We start from the raw sequence: 13,475 nt of genomic DNA on the forward strand, positions 1-13,475 counted from the left end.
AAACATATAGTTGTGCTCATATGATGTGTCTTGCAGTTCTTTTGGAATGGCTTTACTCACAGTTCATCCTGCTAACATATTCATCTTGGGCTAACAAGGCTTCTGTTTTGGGAAAAAGACGGAGAAGCAAAAAAAGAGTACTGTAATTGGCATGAAAGGCATAACAAACTTTATGCTTGTGTTTTCTTTCAGGAGTTTGAGCCTTTGATACAGAAGCCTTATACAATTGTCTACCTCCATTCTGCTGCATCTTTACAGCTGTAAGTATGCTTATATTTAAGGACAACTGCATCATTTACATTATTCTTTTTTGTAGCCCTTGCCATAATATTATTTTCAGGAAAAATTTGTAGTTGCACCCATGGTCCGGATTTATTTGTGACTCACCATGTACATTTTCAAATTTTTTGTTTAACCTTCCACTTGGTGATGAGTGCCAACTTGGAAGGGTGTTGACTTGTTCGTGTAGGTTACTAGTTTCCATTCTTTCTCTCCACTACTATTTTGTTTACCTTTAATCATAGAGAAAGATATGAGAAATTTGCCAAGTCCTGTAATGTGCGTAGGTATGTGAACAGCTAGAGTTTGGAAGGGTGTCTTTGCGCTTGGACTACAGCTTGAGCATTTCATGGCCAGGCCCATTTGCACCACTGCGCTGTGGACTGTTGATCCAGTAAAATTTAAGACATGATTTTGGTTTTAAACTTTTTATTCATTATTGAGAAAAATAAATATACATTCATTTTTATTTGATATTACTAGTAAAAAAACAAACTTAATCAAACCTCCAAGGGAAGTAAGAAATACTTTTTATAACCAGTTGGGACTTCAAATATCTTTTCATAATCTTTGGAAGTTAATAAGTCCTTTCTTAACCCAGTTAAGTGGAAGCAAGAATTTGAAATATGATCTAGGAACTGCAGCTGAATGATTAGACTTAATAATGTGTACATACTAAATATTTGCCACTGCTTAATACAAACATGAAGGAAGGCAAATTAATTTTATGGAATTACAGATTGAAAAGACGTCATTCACGATTGGGTCCGGATCTATCCAGACCCAATTCATCTTGTTTATTAACACATGCTCATTAATGGCATGTTGTAATATTTGTATAACATGTAATGGGTATTTTCGTACCCTAATCACTGTACAGAAGCCTACTTAATGAAAAGCAAAACACGCAGACCCTGATTGGGTTTTCTCTGCAGCCATCAAAACCTCTTTCTCCTCGTTCGTTGCTTTCTTTCATGGTATCAGAGCGACAGGTTCCAGGTTCTCTCTTCAACATCTTCCTCCAAGGTAATCTTTCCATTAACTGTTCCATGTTCTCTCCTCCCTCGTTGCTTTCCTACTCCTCTTGAATCTCTCAGCCAACATATTCTGCAGAATATTATTTTTTTTAGTTAACGTATTCTGTTTTTCCTTATTTCTAAGGTCTTCATCTCGTCAATCCCTTTTCACTTTTAATCGTCACCCACCATTAATCGTCATCCTCTTTCCTTTAAAGTCTGCACCTTCTCTATTTTGCATTTTCTTTTCCCCCTCACGCTGTTTGACGTGATTCCATATGGTCACGCAAAGGGCAAATCCTTGTGTGATTTCATAAATTGTTCATCTTCTTCAGAAAAGTAAGGACAAATTCTGATCTGAATAAAATATCAGATTTCTTTTCTTTACATTTTAGAATATCGTTACATCCAAAAATCAGATTCAGCCCTTTGCATCTTTCAAAGGAAAAACACGTTATATCCAAATAACGTGTTTTTGTTTTGCTTCTCATTAACTGATCTTTATTCAGATCAGTTTAGTTTACTGCATAACTTCGTTTTTTGTCTCGGGTCTGCTGTAAAAAAAAAGGCAACCGAGTTCTGAGTTTTCTGAAATTACGTATTGGTTCTGACCTTTATTTCTGACTATTTTTTTTTTCCAATATTCTTTTCCTTCCGCCTTCAATTACCTATGAATTCTTTTTTTTCTTCTCAATCTGTCCTCTCTTCAAACTTTCTTAGCCAACATGTGTCAGAAAAACTGAACAACTCCAATTTTCTTATTTGGAAAAGACAAATCATCCCATTCATAAGAAGTCAAGATCTTTATGGGCATCTAGATGACTCTGTTTCTGTTCCTCAAGAGTTCATATCACAAGATGACAAGACTGGGGAGGGTGACACTTCCATTACTTTTGTCAGAAATCTAGAATATATATCCTAGATGAAGCAAGATCAGGCTTTGGTTGCCTACATCACTTCCACCCTATCACAGGAGGTGCTTGTGGCAATCACCGATGACTGCACAGCTATGCAGTTATGCCATCGTCTCGTTCAGACGTATTCTCAAGTTTCTTAGGCAAGAGTTTTATTTTTAAAGAAAGAATTTCAAATGTTGAGAAATGACTCCATGATTGTCATGGAGTACTTAAACAAAATGAAAACCATCACAGATTAGTTGGCCATAGTGGGATGCGCGGTTAACGACAAAGATATGGTGCAACAAACTTTGAGCGGACTGGGACCCGATTATCATATGATGGTTGCTTCCTTGCTGTGTTTGCCAGACTTACCTACATTTGAAGATTTTCGTGCTAAGTTCTTACAGTATGAGATGACTTTGAAAGGATTCTTTGAAGGTAATCACAACTCCGTTGGAGCCCACGACGTTCTTGTCACAGGAGTCACCTATGGTCGAGGATGTGGCAGGTATGAATCTAGAGAAAGAGGAAGTCAAGAGAGGAACGGACAAGGAGGTCGTGGAATATTACCTACTCCGAGCAGAGCCGGACCTGTAAAGAGGCCAATGAGGCTTGGGCCTCAGGGCCCCTAGGCCCAAAAAAAATTTAGGGGCCCATTTTTAAGGCCCGAGCTCCCCTATTTTTATTTAATATAATATAAATATTTGCAATATTATATTTGTTTAATGTGAATGCAAATTTTATTGTTATTTTGATTCTTTAAAAAAAATCCGGAGGCGCTGCCCCTGAACTCCTACTATTAAAAGGGGGCCCATTTTTTCCCTCCGCCTCAGGCCCCATAAAACACAGGTACGACTCTGACTCCCAGTATGCCTCCTAATCTGCAAAGGTAAATGACAATACCTACCTGCTTTCTCTGCAACAAAAGGGGACACATAAAGGCAAATTGCTGGTTTAACCCGCAAAATAGAGGAAAACAATTAGAGACAAGAAAGAGAACAAATACATTGAAAAATAGTAGAGAAGTCAAAAAACTGTTATTGTCTGCTTTGGCTGAATTAAATATCAAACAGAATGATTAAGGCACTTGGTATGTTGATTCTGGTGCAACCACTCATGTCACTGGTGATGCTGGTAAGCTCCTAAATCTTGTTCCTTATGTTGGTAGAAATAGTATAGTCACTGGAGATGGGTCTCACCACCATATTTCGCACATTGGAAATTCTGTAATCCCTATGTCCAACTCTTCTGTTGCTCTTTCAAATGTCATCCATGCTCCTAATATCAAGAAAAATATTGTTTCTGTCTCTAAGCTTGTAGATGACATTAATGTTTCGGTTGAGTTTACTCATTTCTTTGTTTGTGTTAAGGACCTTCATACGAGGGAAACGTTCGCTGGAGGAAAACGACAAGGGAATATGTATGTGTTCCAAGAGAATCCTTCAACTGGTATTCAGTCTGTTGATTCCACCTTGAAGCTCACGCCATCATCCTTAGTTCCTCCTGACAATGTTTTTAATCTTTCTGAATGTATTGAGCCAAATCTTTGGCATGGTCGTCTGGGTCTTTGTAGTAGTCATTTTATTGATAAGCTTGTTTCAAGTAGTCTTATTCCCAAGTCAAGTCTAAGTTTTAAGTATCGACAAGAAAAAATGTTCTAGTTGTCTTCAGTGTAAGAGTCATGTTCTTCCTTTTTATTCCATTAATAAAAGTGCTTCAAGACCATTCGAGATTATATGTTCTGATGTTTGGGGCCCGGCTCCAGTTTCTTCCATGTTTGACACTAAATATTATCTCATCTTTGTTGATAGCTATTATCGATACACATGAATTTTCTTTATGAAAAGTAAATTTGAAACTTTTAAGATATTTCGGAACTTTCATTCTTTTGTTCAGAATCAATTCTCTGAGAATATCATTTTGTTTCCAATGTGATGGAGGGGCTGAATTCTCTTCAAATGACTTTATTAGTTTCCTCCAGACAAATGGGATAAGTAGGCAGACTTGTCTTGCCCTTATACACCTCAATAGAATGAGATTGCTGAACAAAAGCATCGCCACATTGTCGAGAGTGCAATGAGCATGATGCATGATAGTGATCTTCCAGTTACCTTCTGGACAGAAGCCTTTCATACAACAGTCTATGTCATAAATTGATTGCCCATAAACATCTTGGAAAACAAATCACCCTATTTCTCTTTACATGGTGTGCATCCAAATTATCATGATTTGCGTGTATTTGAGTGTGTATGTTATGTTCATGTTGTCAGTTCAATGCGACATAAGTTTCAGGATAAGGCCTTAAAGTACAGATTCGTTGGGTACGCTGATGATTACAAAGGCTACAGATGTTATAATCCTGTAAGCAAGCGCATCAAAATATCCAGAAATGTTGTGTTTGACGAATCAAATTTTGGTCATAATGCTATCACTCCTCCTGAAATTGAAGTTTATCATCCTTGGTTAAACTCAAATCCCTTTTCTAGTATTGATGATGTTTGTTTTTTTTAATGTCATCAAAGAGATGAGGGAAATGTATCTACTGCTGAGCAAAGACATCAGGAAAGTGTGATTTCTGAGTCACTATCGGCCCCAGAAAGATATAAAGGCATTGTTTACTCTCGACGTGAGAAGGAGCTACCCCTCAGCTCATTTCAGGAGTAGAATCCTCATTTTTCCATTCAATCGCCTGTTCACAGAAGGTCTACTCGATCTCGACATCCTATTGATAGGTGGGTTAGTTATGAGAATTTTACAATGGATTTCCAACTCTTCTTAGCCTCTTTGGGTAAGGAGGATCAACCCACAATATTTTATCTTGCAATAAATTCTAAGAGATAGATTAAAGCTATGAACGAAGAAATGGAGGCCCTTCATGAATGTGTGACTTGGGATATTGTTCCCAGACCACACGATCGAAATGTGGTTGGATCAAAGTGGGTGTATAAGATAAAGTATAAGCCAGATGAAGCTGGTTGCTAAAGGCTGCACACATGAGCAATGACAAGATTATGACGAGGCTTTCAGCCTGGTTGTGAAAATGGGCACTATCTGCATTATACTATCATTGACTATTGAACACCAATAGACTCTCAGTCAATTGGATGTGAAAAATGCGTTTCTACATGAAACTCCTAAGGAAGAAGTATACATGGAGCAACCCACTGGGTATGCAGAAGGAAACTCTAAAGAATACGTGTGCAAGTTAAAGAGAGCTATATATAGTCTAAAGCAAGCATCTCGATCTTGGTTTGACAATTTTTCGCTTGAAGTAGAAAAATATGGCTTTATTCGGTCTCTTCTCAACCATTCTCTTTTTATATTCAAATGCAAAGATGTAGTTACCCTGTTATTGATATATGTTTATGACATTATCATTACAGGTAACTCTAATGAACATATTGAACAGTAAGAACTTCTGAATCATAGATTCAAGATGAAGGATCTTGGTAAACTGCGATACTTTCTTGGAGTAGAAGTTGACAGGACTGCTGAAGGCATGACACTCACTCAACATAAGTATACCATTGATGTTCTTAGCAAGGCAGGTATGACTGATTGCAAGCCTCTAAGCACACCCAATGTACTTCATCAGAAACTCAGTTCCCAAGATGAAGATCTATATGAGGACCCTACAGGATATCACATGATAGTAGGAATGCTTCAGTATCTTACCTTCACTCGGCCTGACATTGTCTATTCTGTCAATCAGGTATCTCAGTTCATGCATGAACCACATATTGGGCATATGGAAGCTGTTAAATGCATTCTTTGATATTTGAAGGGAACTATTGGAGATTGTCTTCAATACAGAAAGAGTATGCATGGCCATCACATGCAAGAGCTTCTTACTTACACAGGTGCAGATTGGGCAGGAGATCCAGATGAACGTAGATCAGTTTCAGGATACTGTATTTTTATTGGCCTAAATCTTGTCTCCTAGAGCAGTAAGAAGCAAAAGGCCATAGCGAGGTCGAGCACATAAGCAAAATATAGATTAATGGCAGCAGCTATAGCTGAAGTAACATGGATCAGACATCTGTTGACAGAAGTAGGAGAACCGGTTTTCAAAAGCATTTTCCTGTGTGACAATCAAAGTGCTATCAATATGTCATTCAATCCCATCTACCACAGTCGTGCCAAACATATTGAAATTGACCAACATTTTGTAAGACAGAAGGTCGAAGAAAAGGAAATTGAACCAGAATACGTTCAGACTGCTGATCAAGTTGCTGACTTGTTTACAAAAAGACTTATCAAGGACAAATTTTGGATGTTAAAAGGCAAGTTGTTCATGGTTCAAAACCATGTACACCTTGAGGGAGGGTGAAAAGACGTCATTCACGACTGGGTTTGGATCTCAGGATCCAGACCCAATTCCTCTTGTTTATTAACACATGCTCATTAGTGGCATGTTGTAATATTTGTATAACATGTAATGGGTATTTTCGTACCCTAATCACTGTACAGAAGCCTACTTAATGAAAAGCAAAACACGCAGACCCTGATTGGGTTTTCTCTGCAGCCATCAGAGCCTCTCTCTCCTCGTTCGTTGCTTTCTTTCACAGATCTGGTAAGCTTTAACCATGATGTTATGCTAGAGGTGACTAATAGGGCAAAAAAACGATTGATTGTCTTATATGCTTTTTATCAGAGTTAGTTAACCAAGGCAAGAAGTTGCATTTTGATCAAAGCTGTAGTTTTTCTTGCTTTCATGCCATTTTAATTGTTTTCTTCAAGAGTTTCCTTCATAATGATTGGTTGCTTGTGATATATATATATATATATATATATATATATATATATATATATATACCATTCCAAACACATCTACATGGTTGGATTTGCAAAAAAAACATTGGAAATGCCCATATTTCTGGTTCTCATATTCTGGTGACTCCATATATATATATATATAAATTGTTTCTTCAAGAGTAATTGTCCTAATAGAAAGTTAATATATGAAAAGTTGGTCTGGGTTGTTGGTATTGAATTCCTCAGAACGAGGTTCAGTGAGAAAAGCCATAAGTCTTTGAAACAATTGGAACAGCTGTAATTTTATTGTTATTACAATGACTGGTATTATATTTTTTCCAGCTTAATTAAGGGTCAATTTTGTATTAGCGATTTTGGATTTTCAGCCTTGATAAATGAATGAAAAGGCTTTTTAGCTGTGATCTGAGTTTGCTAGAGTTCTATGATGATAGCTGACATGATAACTGAACACTAAGGCCCCATTTGGATGAGAAGGGACCAAACCTAGGTTTTGCCAAAAAACAGGTAAAACCTGGTTTTAGGGTGTTTGGATGACCAAAATACTTGGTTTTCCGGATTTTTGGTTGGCATCGAAAAAAAGAAGAAATAGAAAGCTAGCTATTTTCTGACCAAGTACCAAGTGGAAATGGCTGGGATGGCACCACCCATGCTGGACAGTGTCATCTCGACCATTTTCCGGCTGGTGGATTGCCAGAAAAATGGTTGAAAAAAACAAATTTTAGAAAACAAGGAAAAAAATTCCAACCATTCCGGCCAACCACTGGCTGGAAAATGGCAAGGATGGCACCACCTCCACTGGGTGGTATCAACCCAGCCATTTTCTGGCTTTTTTGGCAATGGCCCAATGCTCAAAATTTTAATCAAAACAGAAAAAGGAAATGACTGGGTTGGCATAACCCATGCCAAACGGTGCCAGGCACCATTTTTCGGCTGGTTTGCAGCTAGAAAATGGCCAAACTGACTGGCAAAATAAAAATAAAATGAAAATCATTCTGTCCATCCACTGGTTGAAAATAGCCGGAATATGATTTGGGATTATGATAGTGTAAATGGGAAGATGTGTAGAGGGGTAGCTTTGTGGGTGTTATAAGAAGCTCTCCACCCGGATAAACTTGGTCTGGGGGTGAAAAAACACCCCTACCAAAGTTTTTTCAAAGCCTGATTCTGGGCTGGGTTTGCTCCAAAACCAAGTTTTGGAAACGGCATTCTAACATTCCAAAACTTAGTTTTGGAGGCGAAACCCAATGCCCAAAACCTGGTTTTTAACCAGGTTCTAGGTTTTGGGTATCATCCAAACGAGGCCTAAAACATTACTTCAAGTCAATACCAGAGCCTTCTGAATGGTTTTATCTGTGAACTAGTAGACGATATGAAGTACCACATTGTTGCAAATGTAAACCTTGTGGAACTTTGGAGATGAGCTAAAAATTTAAGAAAAGTGTTATGTAACTTAATGTTTGCCTTCTCAATCAGTGCCTTTCTTTGTTAACATATTTGGTTACTATGAAAATGATCAGGCAACCAGATTTAGGATGGATGAAGCGGTTACAGCAAATACTAGGTCGAAAACACCAGCGTAATTTGCATGTAAGTGATTTAGTGAGAACTTTATCCTAAAATTTGCATTGGATTTTCTTTTTTTGAGGAAATTTGCATGGATTTTATAACCCATCTTTGACATTACTACATTATTGCAGGCAATATATATGCTGCATCCAACATTTGGATTGAAGGCGGCAGTCTTGGCCTTGCAATTGTTTGTTGATGGAGAAGTACGTAGTTGTTTCTTATTTCCTCCCACGCCTGTCAACCCATGCCATTGCATTTGTGTATTGAAACGTTTAAAGTAGGACCTAAGCTTATGTTGTCATGCCCTTGTCCACTTTATATAATTGTTGTAATAGATGCACGCAATGCATTCTATTTGCCAAGGGATGTTGAAATTGCAGTCAACTTCTCAAGGCTCAGAGAGGATCTTGGGTAGGCTTCATCATGCATAACCGTGCAATGACAATCATGCTGAACTTGTACTATCAAGATTTTGGTATGGTTTCACATGCATGGCAATGTAACCATTCCTAGGCAGGTTGAATCACTTTTGGAAATTCATTTTTCTCTCGTCTACAGGTGTGGAGAAAGGTCACATATGTTGATCGACTACTGCAGCTATTCAGATACGCCCCACGTGAGCAGTTGACCATCCCAGATTTTGTCTTCCAGTGAGTTCTATTATGGTGCAAATGACTGTGTTTATGTCTGTTCTTTTGATTATAGCCTGTCTCCCTCTTTATCGATCTTTTTGGTCTGTGCAGGCATGATCTTGAGGTGAACGGAGGAAAAGGCCTTGTTGCAGACCCAAGAAGCAAATATATACATCACCGGTCTCCTGGATTACCAGCATCTTCTTCGGCTACCAACAGTAGAAACTTAACTTTATAATGCTGATCATGTTAAAGGTTCAGTATGCAACTTTTGTACCTACGTTGTTGGAGTGCCGAAATGAGTGTGAAATAGTATGACGTTGACTTCTATTCTCGATCTAGTGTATAAAATATATGTGCAATTCTTTTTATTAATCTCTTGTGACTACGGAAAATAGTTCAATCTTGTATCCTTTTTTAATCAAGAATAAAAATGTTTATAATTGATGAGACGATTTCTTATCTTCCACCTTGTGAGTATTTTCTCATTATCTGCATCTACTGACAGATATGATCTATATGGTTTGTTTAGTCAAAAGCATGTTTTGGATAGTTCAAAATTCCATGAATGAAAAAGTCATGCTTTTATGTCGGAATCACTCAATTGAAAATGCTATTATTCCTAATGAACGAAAAAGGGGTTTGCTGGTGGCAGTGAAACGGATGTAGGAGTATGATAAAAATCGTGATTACAAGCACTAGTTGCAGCAAAGATGTAAAAGTGATCAGAATAATAAGGACTGGTTCTGTAATTTAATAGGGCACATGCAAAAGCAGTATTCTAAAGGCAGCCTAGGAACAAGAACTCGTAAAACAAGGTTGTTTTTTATCTTTTTAAACTTTTTATATAAATTACAAGGTTGCTCACGGAACTAAAAGAAGATCAAGCAGTGAACAGTAGTGGTGGATAAGCAAAAGAAAATATCAAGAAGTTGATGGGATAATTAACGATCAGTAAAGAGGGTCTGGTGGTACATGTTGAATAGGTTTGGAAGGAGCAAGATTTGGCAAACGTACATGCACTAGGTAAAATGAGGATAGGATTTTTTACAGGTGAAATTTTTTTCCTGTGAATTCTCCACCCGGCCATTCACACTGAAGAAACTATCCTCTGCTGTTCATTCAAGGGTATGAAGGTAGTAAACACACCGGTTACGGCCATCACACATTCTTAGGTTCTAATTTCCTCCTAACAAGCCTTCAAGATCTCAACTCCACCTTTACCGTGCCAAACACCTCCTGCAATTCTCTCTGTTTTTTGTAAGAATATCCCCTGCGTACAGATAAGACTTTACAACCTACATCCTTCGAAAATGTGATCAAGTTCATGAACTTTTAATGTCTTCACCATAGTTCTGGAACCTGACCAATTACTTCACTGAGCTACATTCCTCTAGTGATTTACGTTCCTCTCTTTGATCCTCACTGGGAAACCACCCTTCATCTTGGATGTCATGTCTACATAGTAATCTGGTTCAAAATCCGGCACTGCCGGTGCCACCTTGTGTTGGATTTGGGTCCCCTCCATGTGGAGGACCTGATCCAAAGAAGGTGAAGAGATGTACTTTATCTTGCATTTTTTTAGGCTTGAAAATGAGCAAAATAACAAGAAGTGAGGGACTAAAATTGAAAAAGTGAAAAAGAAAGAAAAAGGAGAAAAGAGGGCACGATGAATGGTATGCTTGGTGGAGTCTTTTTGGGTTTTGCTCTTTGAAGAAAAGAGAGAAAGAAAGAGAGGGAATAGGGTTTCGCCTTCTTGTTTTATGTAGGGCTTCTACAAGATTGTGAGAAAGAGAGAAAGAGTGGGAGAGGAGGAAAAAAAAAACTTTGATTGTTGGTGTTTTTCATCTTCTTTTTTTATCCTCTTCTTGTTTTGTAAAGATTAGGGCAAGAGAAAGGGATTTTTTGTTGTGGGAAGGTCATCACTATTGATTATTTGATATTCTTCCACTTTCACCTCTTTATTTGCTTTAATGTTTCTCTATTGTGGTGATTTGTGAGCTTATTGTGGGTAAGCATTGTGTACGCCCCTTTGTAGTCATTCTTTATATCACATAGTAGAGTTGTTCTTGGGTTGCTCTCAACTCCGTGATTTTTACCTCTCATTTTGAGAGAATTTTTCACATTAAAATTGGTGTGTGCCTCTCTCTTATTGTGTTCTTTATTTTCTTTATTATCCCTTGCTCTTGTGAATCGAAGTATATATATATATATATATATATATATATATATATATATATATATATATATATATATATATATATATATATATATATATATATATATATATATATATATATTGTGGTATCCCTTGGATGATAAGGGTTTTATTTTGGAGCTTGGGTGAAAGGAGTTATTCTATGTGTTATGTGCAAGGCATAAAGTATTCTTCTTCTAGGTACTTTGTTGTCATTGCCTTCGTTTGAGAAGTAGTTGCATTCAGTTTGCACTTTTTTTCCCAACATAAGTGGTATCAGGGCCTTAGGTTCAAGAATGAATATAAGCACAAGTCAGATGATTAGTTTGAATGACACAAATTATAATTTATGGAAAAACAAGATGAAAGATCTTTTGTTTGTTAAGGCTATGCATCTTTCAGTGTTTGCTACTCAAAAACCTGAATATAAAAGTGATGAAGAATGAGAATTTGAGCATGAGCAAGTGTGTGGTTTTATTTAGCAATTCATTGATGAGAATGTCTATGTTTATATTTAACATGAGAATCATGCAAGGACATTGTGGACTAAGCTTGAAAATTTGTATACTTCGAAGACCGGCAACAACAAATTGTATTTGCGTAGACGGATGATGCAACTCAAGCATAAAGAAGGAAGCTCTATAGCCGACCACTTGAATGAGTTTCAAGGGCTTATTAATCACTTGTCTGACATGGGTATTAAATTTAAAGATGAAGTTGTAGGACTTTGGATGCTTGCTACTCTACCGGATTCACGGGAGACATTTAGGGTCTCACTCACCAACTCCGCTCATAATGGTGTTGTTTCTATGGAGCTTGTTAAAGCCGGTGTCCTCAATGAAGAGATGAGAAAGAAATCTCAAGGCTATTCTCCACAGCCAGAGGCATTTGTCACTGAGAATAGGGGGAGAAGTAAATTTAAGGGTGAGAAGGGTAGAGATAAAAGCCAAAGCAAATCAAGATCAAGATAAAAAAATATGGAGTATCATCATTGCGAAAAAATGGGCACATTAAAAAATATTGTTTTCAGTTGAAGAGAGAGAACACGAATTGTGAAAATGGGCACCCTGTCAGTCTTTTGTTTTATGCCTTTTGGGGTATTACTTGTTTTTAATGTGTTTTTTTTTTCTCGGGCTTGGCCAAAGGAAACCCCCCGTCATCGACAGCACATTGGAAGGAGAGTGGATCCTGTAAAACGCTGGGTGAGATTAGCAATCTCACCCAGCGTTTACAACCACAAAACCCACCCCTCTGCAGGTCCCAGTTGTACTGAGCTACAGTACAGTGGGGTGGGTTTTGTGGTTGTAAATGCTGGGTGAGATTGCTAATCTCACCCAGCGTTTTACAGGATCCGCTCTCCATTGGAAGGCCTCTGGTTGGTCAAACCCTTGAGGTCTTCCCTGCTCACTGGGGAGTACTCCTAGTTTTGACCTTGTGGTTGGGGATGCCCCCTTTGGGTTTTGAACCATGTCTTCTCATGTCAGTGACAAACCAGGGTTGCCCCTAGCCAAGAAGGCAGAGCCTTTGTCGTCTGCTTCAAAATTTTGGTTAATTTCAGCCTTATATGTTGTGACAGGTTTGTTATTTGTAATCACAGTTGTCATTATCAATATGGATTGATGTTTGCGAGTCGTCTACAATAAAAAAATACTTTGTTTGTTGACATTTGACTTGTTCCATGCAGGCTGCTTCCACTTTACTTCCCCAGGGATAAACATGAAGAGGAGGTGGCAGTATCTAAGCTTCCAGCAGATGTAGGGGATGAAAATGGTGAAACAATTGTAGATGAACGTAAAATCAGAATTAAGCCTTTACCTGCTATGTCAGCAACTGTACCTAGACCACCATCACCTGTTGTCGATCTTCCTGTCAGTGGTTTTATACAAAGAAGGTTTGTGTTGTCTAAGTATTATATCAGTTAGAACTGGTTTCCCTCTATGTCACATGGGTGCGGGTGCGACACGGGTGCGGCACAATTTTAAAATTTTTGGACACGGGGACTCGGCAAAAAAAAAAAAAAAATATATATATATATATATATATATATATATATATATATATATATATATATAAAATTTTATTTTATTTTTAAAATGCCACAGGTGTC

At 37.7% G+C, this 13,475-nt stretch overlaps 2 protein-coding genes across 2 annotated transcripts in view; both read left to right on the plus strand.

Moving 5' to 3' along the window:
* Nucleotides 1-9,637, plus strand: part of LOC149837629 (uncharacterized) — a 63,519-nt gene extending 53,882 nt beyond the window's left edge. Inside the window, exons 10-14 of the mRNA XM_090006163.1 lie at nt 193-260; nt 8,488-8,557; nt 8,668-8,742; nt 9,098-9,189; nt 9,283-9,637. Of these exons, the coding sequence (XP_089862289.1) occupies nt 193-260; nt 8,488-8,557; nt 8,668-8,742; nt 9,098-9,189; nt 9,283-9,409 (432 nt within the window). The 3' untranslated portion in view covers nt 9,410-9,637. The remainder of the gene's footprint in view (nt 1-192; nt 261-8,487; nt 8,558-8,667; nt 8,743-9,097; nt 9,190-9,282) is intronic.
* A 3,215-nt stretch (nt 9,638-12,852) lies between these two features.
* Nucleotides 12,853-13,475, plus strand: part of LOC149837630 (uncharacterized) — a 52,758-nt gene continuing 52,135 nt past the window's right edge. Inside the window, exon 1 of the mRNA XM_090006164.1 lies at nt 12,853-13,259. Within this exon, the coding sequence (XP_089862290.1) occupies nt 13,189-13,259 (71 nt within the window). The 5' untranslated portion in view covers nt 12,853-13,188. The remainder of the gene's footprint in view (nt 13,260-13,475) is intronic.

This window comes from Nuphar pumila, chromosome 5 (genome assembly GCF_984573655.1).
Source record: "Nuphar pumila chromosome 5, dmNupPumi1.hap1.1, whole genome shotgun sequence".
Taxonomy (NCBI): domain Eukaryota; kingdom Viridiplantae; phylum Streptophyta; class Magnoliopsida; order Nymphaeales; family Nymphaeaceae; genus Nuphar; species Nuphar pumila.